The 12804-nt window shown below is 41.4% G+C and overlaps 1 protein-coding gene across 1 annotated transcript; it reads right to left on the bottom strand.

Moving 5' to 3' along the window:
• Positions 1-6980: 6980 nt before the first annotated feature.
• oprd1b (opioid receptor, delta 1b) lies at positions 6981-9647 on the bottom strand. The gene is made up of 3 exons (XM_073485628.1): positions 9397-9647; positions 7701-8056; positions 6981-7510 (listed from the first exon to the last, which is right to left on the bottom strand). The coding sequence occupies exons 1-3, from the start codon at positions 9645-9647 to the stop codon at positions 6981-6983; spliced, it is 1137 nt and encodes a 378-aa protein (XP_073341729.1).
• Positions 9648-12804: the final 3157 nt, after the last annotated feature.

The following is a 12804-nucleotide window of genomic DNA, read 5'->3' as shown; positions in this document are numbered from 1 at the left end:
CACAACAGGCTTTTAAAAATTTTCACATATGCAGTAGTAATCACCATGACCTATTTATTAAAGTCCCCCTTTAATATGTATGTTGGTGGTGCACATTAAAAGTTTCAACATGATATTCTGATTCAAACTGGGTCACACATTTTTATACATAGGATGTCATTTCTGCCACAAGGGGTCTGTCAATCAAAACAAAATAAAAAATGTAAGTAGTGTGGGATCATGGGAGTTGTTGTCTTCATTGTTAAACAACCACCACTGGTAATGAAAAATCTATCTGATGTGACTCAGACAGAAATGTTCACAGACAAGGTAATGTTTAAAGTTTTATTCAAGTCATGTTTCAACAACGTCCTTCCCCTCTCTCTGACTCTCCTGGAAGTTAAAGCGACAGGCGACCCAATAAAACACACCTTGAATGGCATTATAGATTCCTATGAGTTTGAATATTGTTGGAAAAATTTTAGATTTTAATGAAATGTTACATATCACATCTTTAAACAGCATGAACCTTGACTATTGAAATGTTGTAACAAGTGTGTTTTTTTCCAAGTCAATTTGAGGGTTAAAAAAGGGGCCTTACTGTTTAACAAAGTGAGAAATAAGGTTCAACTCACCCCCTCAACACCCCAATAATTTTTGTGTAGTCCATCGTGACTCTCAGCTGGCAGATGGCACCCAGTTTGAATCGCTGTCTCTGCTCCTCTGCAGGGAATGCCCGAGTGTTTGCCGCCCTGTGAAGCATCCAGTTAAACTGCCTCAGAGCTTTTTTGCACTTCTGTCTTTTCGTAAACACCTCAGGCAACCGGGAGGTCTGATGATGTCTGTGTTGCGATCACACAAAGCAGCAGGTTAAATTGCCAGATCCATTAACAGAATCTTGGCATAATAATCATAAAAACCCATTCCTCCTGGGTGCATTTTCTCTTCTTTAGTTTTGGATTATACGGTTGTGACTCAACACTGACCGGTCGGCCAGGATGTTGTGTGAAAAGCCTGACTAATAGTATCTAGGTGTCTACGATTGTGACGCCTAAACATCTGTCATGTTAAAAGATTTTTATGGCTGAACGGAGCTCAAGTCATGTCTTTTATCCAAGCAGTCGAAGAAGATATCTGTAATCCATCACTCACATACAGTAGATCTCTTCATAAGTCTCAGAGGAAGTCTCATAACAAGTGACGTCCAGATGAACCAGAAAACAAAATCTTTAGTTCAAAACTGCTGGATGCTCTGAGCTTTTGATGGCAGCAAGGGAATACTGGGAGCTGTTCTGAATGCTTCAGCAGGATTCCCTTTGTTAATTTGTTTGAGAGCAAGGCCAACCATCAGTTTGGGTCCGAGGATGAAAGCTTTTAATTATCTGCATGTCACTCTGGGCTACTGTATCTCTCTGTGTGTAACTGTACACGTTTGATAGCAAATGATAAAAGAAAATGCCTGTTGCACGTAAGCTCTGAGAGAAAAAAGATAGGCTTCAAAGTGCAGAACAAAGCTGTTTTTCTGTAGGGGCAAATATCATAGTGGACTTTTCAGACATGACAGTCGTGCTGTAGACCTGACTGCTCTGTTGAATAAAGCACTTTGTTATTCACAAGTCAGGAGTCAGCTCGTGGTGTTTGACTAAATTATTCATTTTGTTGCTTTTTTTCATTTGTCTTTTACAGAGTGAGCATATAAGCAGCGCAATGTATATTTCATAGGGAACTTACTGTATATGCGCTGCTCTGAAGCGCAGAGGAAATCTACAGTGAGCCCTGCTCCCCTAACCGCCCCTGTGACAAATGTTACTGCGTGTCTGGTCTCTTGCTGTGAGCTACAGTCCCCTCCAAAACTATAGGAACAGCGAGGCCAGTTCTTTTATTTTTGCTGTACACTGAAAACATTTGGGTTTGACACCAAACGATGAATATGAGACAAGAGATCAGTATGTCAGCATCCATTTCCAGGTATTTACATCTAGATCTGTTAGAAAACTTTAACAGATTTGGAGGGGACTGTATATGATGTCCTGTATCAAACCTCAAACCTGAGAGATTTAAGACTGAAAACCTCCTGTTCCCATCACTTGAGTGATATCTTTTTAGAGCCTGAAAGAGAGGTGATTCTGGTTTCTTATCAAGGTTTTCTCTCCTCTGAGACACCATCAGTCTTTCAGCATCGAATGATTTCAGCCCTTTAATGTGTGCAAGAAGTTAAATGAAAGACCAGTTGAACATATATAATCCATAGACCATGATACAAAAGCAGCAACGAACACATCTTCTGTGGGCCTCACTGGCATGTCTCATGTAACTGTTAACAGCATCTGTAATACTGTGTCAGTCGGTATCACCCAGTCATGAGTATTTGCGCTCCAGTGTGACCCATGCATGCCTTTGAGGGAACACAATCCACATTCAAGAAGAATCTCTTTAAGATGATACTACAGTGGGTTTGTTTTAATTAATGTTATCCCCCAGGATGAGTACACAAAAACTGATGAAAGTGGTCACTCAGGGATTTGGCCACCTGTTGAATTCATAAAACATGGGGCAGCATACCAGGGAAATTGCTAACTGCTGCTAACTTTAGCTGCTGTTAGCTGGTTAGCACGTTTAACTGTTCAGGGGAGTGTTGGTGTTTACACAGGTGCTTTGGACGGGCTGGGGCTGGCTGGTAGGTTACCTAACTTCAGTAGATATCCCTGCAACACAATTCATCAACATCATAGCTTCAAAACTGCTTTTTCTTCAGTCTGTTGATAATTTTAATTATTTCTAAAACTGTTTTTGACTAAAATTCTTATATATTGCACCTTTAAAAGTTTAATAATAAAGCTTGTGATATTCTACATTTGTCTTATTGTCAACAAAAACAACAGTGAGTTCAAGAAAAGTCCAGATATAACTCATTCCTCTGTGACATAGAGCACCAGTGTTACTATTAAACTATTAACAACGCATAAATGAGCCACGCTGTTGCACTGGGTGAGTCACTCCGACGTCGTATTGCAGTAAATGCTCACTGGAGCATCAAATCCAGGCTGAAAATAGCCCCAAAGAAATGCACAATATAAAGGGTGACACTTTATAATAACCATCATTAATAAATGGTCAGTTTATAGTTAAATGTTAGTTAATAGTTATTAGTGACTGTCAACAAACAATTAAATGTTTTATAAATCATTTATTAAGCAATTATAAAGGTTTATAAACATCAGTTGCAACATTGTAATAGTCATCCAACTAATGTTTATAAATTAACTACACAGTATTTATTAACCATTTACAAAATATTATAAGCATCAGTTGCAACCGTACAATAAACAATTGCTTAACAAATAGTTTTGTAAAGCATGTCATTGTTTGTTAACAGTGATAATAACTATTAACTGAAGTTTGGCTAATGGAGCTTACTATCTAACAGTAGCTAAAGTTAGCATCAGTTCCATATGAATATGAATATATATAATATGAATTCAGCAAGTGGCAAGTTAGTTTTTTTTTATTTATATATATTCATGATCTGTTTGTTTGTTAACATCAGGAGTAACCAGTGGTCATAGCCATTGTTTTCTTTAGTCTTTTAAAATGATTTGTTGACAATAACAAAAATACGTAACATCACCAGCCTTATTGTTTAAATTATACATTATAAAATGTGCTGATTCTCCAGGGAATCTGGTGACCAGTAACCCCAATATCACCCCTGACTTATGTCATATTGTGCTTCCATGTATTCACTGACATTTACAAACACCCTTCAGATGAGTCATATTTGTCCCTGTGGCAGGCATCCTCTGACCCTGTCAACATCGCCCGGATCCTAATCCATTCTTGATTGTGCCAACAAATTACATGTCCAACTCCCACGAGGCCTCACCGGCATTTACAGAGTATAAATATATAAATGTTCACAACATCTGTAACAACAACCACAAAGAACAAAAAACTGAAAGTTATTTACAACATTATTTCAAATAAGGAGCACTTACAAGAGACAAAAATCAGTTTTTACACCTATACAATAAGGTACTTTATATTTGTTGAAACACAAAATGACAAAACGCTTAAAGATCGAGCATTTTTCTCTACAAAACCAGAACTAAACATAATGCTGAATAAGGCATTACGGTACATATTTTCATTCAGCTTAACATACTGGCTGCAGAAGACATTTATGAATGCTCATCTTACAGTGATGGCGATAAAAAAGTTAGAGATAGTCCAGACAGAAGACAGAAACAATATATATATTTGTAAGATTTAGAATGCTTCACTGAACATTGATAGCACTTAGTGTAAATACACATTATGTTATACAACATTTGATTTCACTCAATGGTTACAAGTGAAGCTTAATGTCACAACAGCTTGACGGCACATAAATAAATCACATTATCACTTAAAATGCTGTCACAGAACAATATTATCTTTACACTTCATATCGAGAGGCTTTTTGAAGCAGAGCTGCGTTTCAGCGCTTAAAAGACGTCTTTTACTGCCCTAATCTCGTCTGCAAATGTCAAACAATCATCAATGGGAATGTATCCATTAATTGTATATGTATAGGAAGCCTCTTGTTGCTTACTAATGCATTTAATCCAATAGAGACTTTGGTTCTTTCCCAGTTTGAGGTCATGCGGTCACAGCTTTCCCCTTCACTTCCTGACTTTACTGTCGGCTAAATGTTTTGGTTGTGCAAAATAAAACAGAGCAACCTAACTGCTGGAGGAGTGGAAACAGTGAGTCAGCTGATGTGAATTTATGCTGTTAGCCCCAGTCATCTCTGCTCAGTCATGAAGTCATAATTGATAAAAGTGTAAAAAAAAATAAAAAATGACACTGGAACATGTTGCTGTGTTCGTAGAGAATTTCACCTCTAGTATTTTTCCTATTAATGTGTTGCCTTCATCTTCGTCTGTAGTAATGTGAGTGTTTAGTCTCAGCTAAACTCATTACTGTCACTATGAGTTTGAGTGACAGTGCTATTAGTAGTTTAGATAAACAGTGTGTTCAGAGAGTATTAGGAGACGAACACATTCAGTTGGCTCCAGCACATCAGACATTAAATTAAACACGTTGAGGTTGAAGTCAATTCAGCTTTAAAGCTGCTATAAAACATATTTTTATATTAACAATGGATCAAATGAAGTGTGTAATGCAAAAAGAGTTGCTCATAGTTAAAACCCCACAGAGAATAATCACTGCACTCTGCAGGTCCCCTCAGCGCTACAGAGTGTTATAGCGTCTTTCAGCTTGTTGTTTTGGTTTTCAACTGTTTTGGTTCACTCCCACTGCTCTCGTGTTGTTTACCCACTACAGGCAGCTTTGTAAAGCAAAAACGCTCTGAAATTTAGCAGCTAGCGGGTGAACATAGTGGCGCATTGTAACAACTAAAAAGCCAGATATTTTCCTAAGGTAGTAAAGACCAAAAACAGAGCTAAAAGACAGTGAATATTAAAATTACTTTTGTCAGGTGGCCAATAAAGCTGATGTAAGTGATATTTTTTTTATTAGAGTAAATGTTAAATAGCTGTATATTCCAGAGTGTTTGGTCAGTAACCCGTGTCTCTCCTCCTCTGGCTCATGCAGTAAAAGACAAAAGAAATGTTCTGGTATCCCTGCCCACTTTATCCAATCAGGACAGATAAGGAGGCGGTCCTGTCTGCTCATGAACACATACAGAGAAGGATCCTCCTGTTTGCTGCTATGTCTAGTGATAACAACTGTTCATGTGGTGACGTAGAGAGGAGGGAGAGGATTGGTAACTGCGAAGCAAACAGGCAGTTAGCTAAAACGACAACACACTTACAACAGCTTCAACCTGAATCCAAATGTAATTTAGCTGTTGGATGTATAAAGAGGCTTCTGCTTGCAAACAAGTTTGCCATATAAACTAAAAGGTCCAGCTTGTGGGATTTAGTGGCATTTAGCGGTGAGGTTGCAAATTGCAACCAACTGAACATCCCTCATTTCAGTGACCTGACTAGGACTGCTCCTGAAAACGAGCAAAAAAAAGAGGCCCCTCTTAAGATATAAAAAGCTCATCTAAGGTCACAAAAACACAACAATTCTTAGTTTCACGTGTTTATACACTAATGAATGTGTAATTATGAATACGATATTCCATTTGTGCCTCTAACTAATACATTGTATCTTTAAAAGATGCTCTGATTGGTCAAAAAACAAATAGTAGTTATCTTGGGTGTAATTTGAAGGTGTCACATCAACAGTATAGGAATTATAGCCCTTCATAAATGGTCTCCCGAATAATAAAGACATTTTACAAGTTAGCATTAATCTAACCAAAGTCATCATGCGTCCTCATATTTAACTGCACATAAATGCCCTGCTGACGCCTGCGACCGGACATCAGCAGACAACTGTATGTTTCCCGTCGATGCTCTGCTGCAGCCATCGTCTGTTCTTCCTGCAGCAGGGGAGTTTCAGGGTCAGCCTGGTCTTCACATGATCTGTCCAACTGAGGTCAGGCGACTCATTCGGCCAATCATGAGTCGGTCACTGCTCCTCATGTGTTTAGGATCAATGCCCTGCCTGACAATCTGATCACTGTGAGACCTACTCCGGATGTGAATGCCTAAAACCCCCTTAGAGCTTCGAGGCGTCACTTTGAACTCCTGTTTTTTGCTGAAAACATATCACTATCACAATACTTTCTGGGGGAACTGCATGTGTTCGTCCATATTGTTTCATTATAAACTATACAGTATACATATACATATACAGTATGTGTATCCATTTCCTTCCGCACAGGCACACACAGGCATGTTTGTGATCAATCCTTGAAGTATTGTGTTTCACAAACCTGTTGGGACAAAGAAGCCCATCATATGAAACCAAAAACACAATCGATCATTTACATAAACAGTAGTTAAAAGCCTGCATCTACAGACTCAGACTCCTGTGGTGGAGAACTGTGTGACCTCAGTCTGTAGGTCATTCTGAAGAGTTCGTCCCCTCCACTGCTCCATGCCTAGTCACGCTGGCGGTCCTTCTGTCCGTGCAGGAGCGCACACAGACACAGGCTCCCGTGTGCTGTTGCGCGCTCTGGAGAAGCTGCTCTGCTCCAGACGGGAGCGGTATGGCAGACAGAAATCCCTGAAGCACCTCTTGAAGTTCTCATCCAAGAAGGCGTACAGCACCGGGTTGAGGCTGCTGTTGGTGTAGCCCAGCGCAATGCACAGATGCCAGCAAGCCATCACCAGGAGGTTCTTGTGGTCGATATCCACCATGGTTTTAACGATGATGAAGATGTGGATGGGAGTCCAGCAGATGATGAAGGCCGCTACGACCACCAGGACCATGCGGGTGATCCGTCTCATGTTCCTGTCCTTCTCTTTAGAGCCGGAGAGAAGGCGAACACTCTTGAGGCGCAGGATCATCAGACCGTAGCAGACGGTGATGACGAGGACGGGGACCACGAAGGCAATGATGAAGACGCAGATTTTCATCACCGTGTCCCAGTACCACTCAGGTTTGGGGAATCTGAGTGTGCAGGCGGTGTTTCCTGAGAGTTAAAGCAATTAGAAGTTTATGGGAGGGCCATGTGGAGAGGCTAATTTAAGTTAATAACCCAGCTTAAATGTTTTCTCTTTAACGGCGTGAATTGCTCCCTGAACACTTGCTACAAAAGTGTGTGTGCTGATAAAAGAAGGATTACAAAAAGCTGCTAATTCCCTGCACTTTTTCCCCCTTACCTTTATCTGTCACCTTGGTCATAGCTATGACCATCACAGGGACTCCGACAGCAGAGGACAGGATCCAGATGCAGACGTTGATGAGCTTGGCTTTGGCAGGCGTGCGGAAGTCCAGTGCCCTCACCGGATGGCAGACAGCGATGTAGCGGTCCACGCTCATCATCGTGAGCGTGAAGATGCTGGTGAACATGTTGTAGTAGTCGATGGCGATGACCACTTTGCACAGCAGCTCCCCGAAGGGCCACGTGCGCATTAGGTACTTGGCGCTCTGGAAGGGGAGGGTGCTGGTGGCGAGGGCGTCGGCGAGAGCCAGGTTGAAGATGTAGATGTTGGTGGCGGTCTTCATCTTGGTGTACCTGGTTGATTTAAGGATAAACACTGAGTACACTGATGTGATTCTGACTCACAGTCGATCGACTGGAGCTTCTGTTTGTCAGAAAAGTTATTTCAAGGTCTGCCTACTGCTGCAAAGAAGAGTGTGGCTGGCTCACGACTTCCATTAAAATGTTTCAAGGATGGAAGCCAATTTATTGTTCGATCTAATCCTTTTCCTCTCTGACTAACAATCCTATTTTCCCTTGAAAAATAGCAAACTACTAAAGGAGCTTTTTGCACAATGGTTTATATGGCACTGCACTAAATGCACGAGAGCTTCTTTGCTCAGAGTGACTGTAGGCCTCCATTAAACTGTACTTCTATGTAATGAGTTGTTGAAAACTCCTCCTTGATATCAGATATCAGAGTCTTTCTTTCTCTCTTAACAGGGACCAGCCTGTTTAACAATGGATTCCTCCACACGAGTCCAGAATATGACAGCAGTCGGTCACATTTAATTAAACTGCAGCAACAGGCTCTAAAGAGACGAGGGAAGACGAAGGGACGTCTTTTATCTCAATCCCTCACATAAAGAGATGTATTACATTGCACACTGGGCGATGATCTCACTCAAGTCTGTAATTGCTTTGCCAGGAAGAGAGTGGGCACCAAGTCTTTTATATTCACTGTGTTTGATTGTTCTGAGATTGACAAATCAAAGTGCAGGAACACACGTTTCGCCTCCGACACATTTCGCCTGGGATGTAGGAAGTTGCTCAGTGAAGTGATTGATTGACCTTCCTCATTTCAGCTGCGTTCGCTCAACAACGAATCAACAAAACCAGAAACCCCTCTGAACCTCCAACACAGGACTGAATGTGATTGCTTGTGATTGGCAACATGCTACTTGCTCACCATGCAAATGCATCATTTGAGTTAACAACATCAATCCTGACAGCAGTAATTGGTGCAGTGAAGTGAAGAGTGCACCGCCCTCCATCCCCTCTTGTGTGTGTGTGTGGGAGGTGTGTGTGTGTTTGTTTGTGTGTGTGTGTGTGTGTGTGTGTGTGTGTGTGTGTGTGTGTGTGTGTGTGGGCGTGTGGCTCTCAGACACACTGAGGAGTGGGCATCATGATAAAGTCATACAGTGAAAATATGACACTTTTTAATTCACTGGGTTATATTCTTAGTCTTAGATTATCAAATACAGCCAGAGAAGAGCTTGTGTGAGGCTTTAATGCAATTTAAAAATAATATTTATATTCTCCATTTTTGGACTTCTGCATTGATCTTGTAACCAGCAGCAAATTATAGTAAATTTCCCTCCTTGAGCTGTTATTTATTAGTTTTGGTTCTTTGTTTATGGTAGTATGTCTCTCACCTGACCACCCCGTACATCACCAGCACGTTCCCCAGCAGTCCCACCACACAGATGAGGGAGTACAGAGCCGTGATACAGACGGCGATGATGAGACTTGTGGTGTCCCTGCTCGCAGCCCTGCTCGTCTCGTTGCCACTTGAAGGCGCACGCAGCAGATCCTCGGAGAGCGTCGCGTTGAAGGGAGTTAGTGAGACCGAGAAGCGCTCGTTAAAATCAGCGAGAGCGTCGGGAAGAAGAGTGGGGAACTCCATGTCTGGAAAAAAAAAAAAAGAAAAGAAAAAAAAAGACGAAATGCAGGTGAGGTTACTGTGGCGCAAAGTGTCCAGAGCAGGTGCACAGGAGCTCACCAGGACTGGACGGCGGATTGGAAATGAGGCGCACAGAGGAGGTTTGAGCTCTCTCTCTCTCTCTCTCTCTCTCTCTCTCTCTCTCTCTCTCTCTCTCCCTCTGTGTGTGTGTGTGTGTGTGTGTGTGTGTGTGTCCCTGGTGCACAAAGCAAGATGCGAGGAAGCTGTTTCCTGCCCAAACCTTCCTCTGCTTAAAGCCATACCATTTGTCAAAGTGCTTTAATTAGCTTGAGCATACAATAATGTTTCATCACATCCACTTTTTTTTTTTTTTTTTGGCTGTCATCCAAAACAACAGCTTTTTTCCCTCCACCTGCACCCAGCAACTCATCAAATAATGTCAGTCAAACCCAATCTGAGCAGCTCTCTTCTTCTTCTTGGAGCTTCGCAGCTCAATTAGACAAGTCTTTATTGAGCCATTCCTCTTACTGCTGCCTGCCTCCAACCCCGAGGTGCTTCTCCTCTCCCCACTCACCATGGACTGTTGCTGCCTCCATTAGAGGACTGACTTTCCTCACTAGGCAGTCACCTCCATGAAATTACCTTACTAAACCACAGGAGTGATGCAATTACCTGCCAGCAACAAGGCTGATGAAATATTTAAGATGGTTTTGATAGCCTACAGCAGCAGTCAAACGGGGGATTTTGAAGTGAGTTCTACAAATTGTGTTGTTGCCCTTTACATTCGCGGCTTGCCTGGGTGTAATTGTGCAGGTATCCATTACATCTGTGTGAGCAAACACTTTGACGCAGGCATACAGACATGCAGGCCCGTTCATTTGAGAGCTCTGTATTCGCTATGGGTCAATATTTAATCAATGCAGCTGCTCATGTTTAGCTGGATGAAGGAGAAGTTCAGCCAAAAATGAAAATGTAGTCGTTATTTGTCCACAAAACATTTCTGGAGCTTCACAGCAAAACAGCGTTGCAGCATTCTCCTAAACAGCTGAAGTCGATGGGGACTTCTTTAAAAACCTACAAAACAACAGAAGAAAAACATTAAATGGCTTCATACAGCTCGTCCGGCGTAATCTGACGTAATTCCACTTTAGCAGCCACACTGAAGATTTCAGCTTTTAAAAGGATGTAAACACAACACTGTTCCTTTAATGCACCTGGAACATTTACACACATATATGTTTTATGGGCGTTAAATTTGTTGACTTTCCAATAGAATGCGCTGCTTGACACCATGTCACATAAATCCTTCATTACACAAATGTTTGGCTTTTCATCAAAGCACTCATTTATCTGTTGCTGCCTTTTGTCTGACATCCATTACTGTGGAAATCAGGAACCATTAGGATCATGCAGGTGCATGCGACCCTCTGTGTCGGCTGTAATTGGCGCATGCATGTGCGAGCGAGCCGTCAGTTTTAGACTATTTCTCTGGGGTAATTGTTTGTTTGAGGACAGACAAAGTAACATTCTCCTGTGGCTGTGTCTGTAGTGTTCATAACCGCAGCAGTCTTTATGCACTCTGCAATGTGACCTTTACAAAATCCTCCTTAAAGCAACCGCCATCAGCGCGGCACAGAGCTGGGACAGTCAAAAGAATAGGACTAGTGTGGTGAATAAAAGCGCTGATGCCTCCCTCCCAACTGTTTTCTCTATACATAGATCTTGTGGGTCTTCTTAAGATGAAGAGCAGTAATTAAAATTATCTGGCTCTTTTTGAGGGTTAAGCAAGCTCATCTCTCTTTCATTAATTGGGGGTGTTCGTATAAAACTTCTGATTGGATTTGTGGTAATCCACATCCATCCATCCATCCATCCATCCATTCATCCATCTTTTATGTATAAACGCCTTCAGAGGGTCGCAGGGGGCTGGAGTCAGTCCCAGCTGACATCGGGTGAGGGGCTGGCCAACCAAACGTCAGCATAAATCTCAACAAGACAACAGTTTTTATCGATGCTAGCAGCATTCTGTGAGTTAGTTTGTCCATCATTTTGGTCCAGACTTAATTAACTCAACAACTAGGCTAATAAATGGATTGTTATGGAATTCAGTATAGAGGTTGATGGTTCCCAGAGGATCAATCCTAATGACTTTAACTGTGTTAATGATTTGGTGAGAAAGGAGATTCAGGAGACGTGATGCCTTACGTTGAAGTATTAAACAAAGCTCAATCAAGGAGAACACAGCTCAACAGTATGTATGCAATAATTGCCAGTTCTGAAGGACACTTCGTGTTTACAGTCATGTTGCATTTGATGGGAGAATATGGAGTTTGTTCTATCATGGTGCCAATGCCTCTCACAGACACAGTGAAGGTTAAGATGCTGGAGGAAGAGAATGTGACCTTGGTTGTCCTGGAGGCAGCATCTCTACAGCTGCTCACTGTGACCCAGAGCGTGACCTCAGGACAACTCTACCTCCTAGGTGAGCAGAGTATATAGACACATTTATGACTATGACATTTTAATAAAATTAACATACAGAAATTCCACCACTAGCATGGATTTTATTAGAATGTAGACTTTAAAAATTAAACTGTAAGAAACGATTAAGCCACGTAGTGAAGTACGAGTGTTATGACATAGAATGAAAAAATAATACCGAAAGAAAGTAGTTTCAGTCAGAATTATTTCAGTTTCTCTCCAGATGAAATCAAACAAGGACAGATCAAAGAAGTCAGAGACAGTTTAGAGTGTGAAGCGCAGTTATGAATCAGTGTTAAGCCTTTTCTGTTACAGAAAGTCTGAGACGATCATCAGGAACTGATGTAACAGACAGAAAACATTTAGGTAAAATATATACTATATGGGTGAATGTCCTTTAGTGAGTGTAAGATGAGCTAAAGGAGGCAGTGGGGGCAGAGAGGTCGCAGGGGTTATCAAACAGAAACCTCTCGTCAGTGTCACTGAATTCAGCCAAAGGTCAGAGTTGCCAGATTGGGGTGGTTGGACAGGATTTGGGCTGGTTTACCACAAGTTTTTAAATACAGTAAAATTACATTCTATTAAAATTACATTCATAAATTGTCAGTTCATTCATCAGTTATGCAGTCACTCTGCACAAACTGATATGACATCATTTTTATTTCTTCAACACACAGGA

The sequence above is a fragment of the Pagrus major genome, chromosome 17, assembly GCF_040436345.1.
Source record: "Pagrus major chromosome 17, Pma_NU_1.0".
Classification (NCBI taxonomy): domain Eukaryota; kingdom Metazoa; phylum Chordata; class Actinopteri; order Spariformes; family Sparidae; genus Pagrus; species Pagrus major.
The sequence above is the reverse complement of the archived record's forward strand: the minus strand, read 5'-3'. Positions and strand labels throughout refer to the sequence as shown.

Excerpts from the sequence above, each read along its gene's own strand:
- oprd1b (XM_073485628.1), bottom strand. The coding sequence starts at position 9,647 with ATGGAGTTCCCCACTCTTCTTCCCGACGCTCTCGCTGATTTTAACGAG. Across the intron at positions 8,057-9,396 it reads GTGATGTACGGGGTGGTCAG|GTACACCAAGATGAAGACCG; the intron begins GTGAGAGACATA and ends TAAATCAACCAG. Across the intron at positions 7,511-7,700 it reads GACCAAGGTGACAGATAAAG|GAAACACCGCCTGCACACTC; the intron begins GTAAGGGGGAAA and ends TTTAACTCTCAG.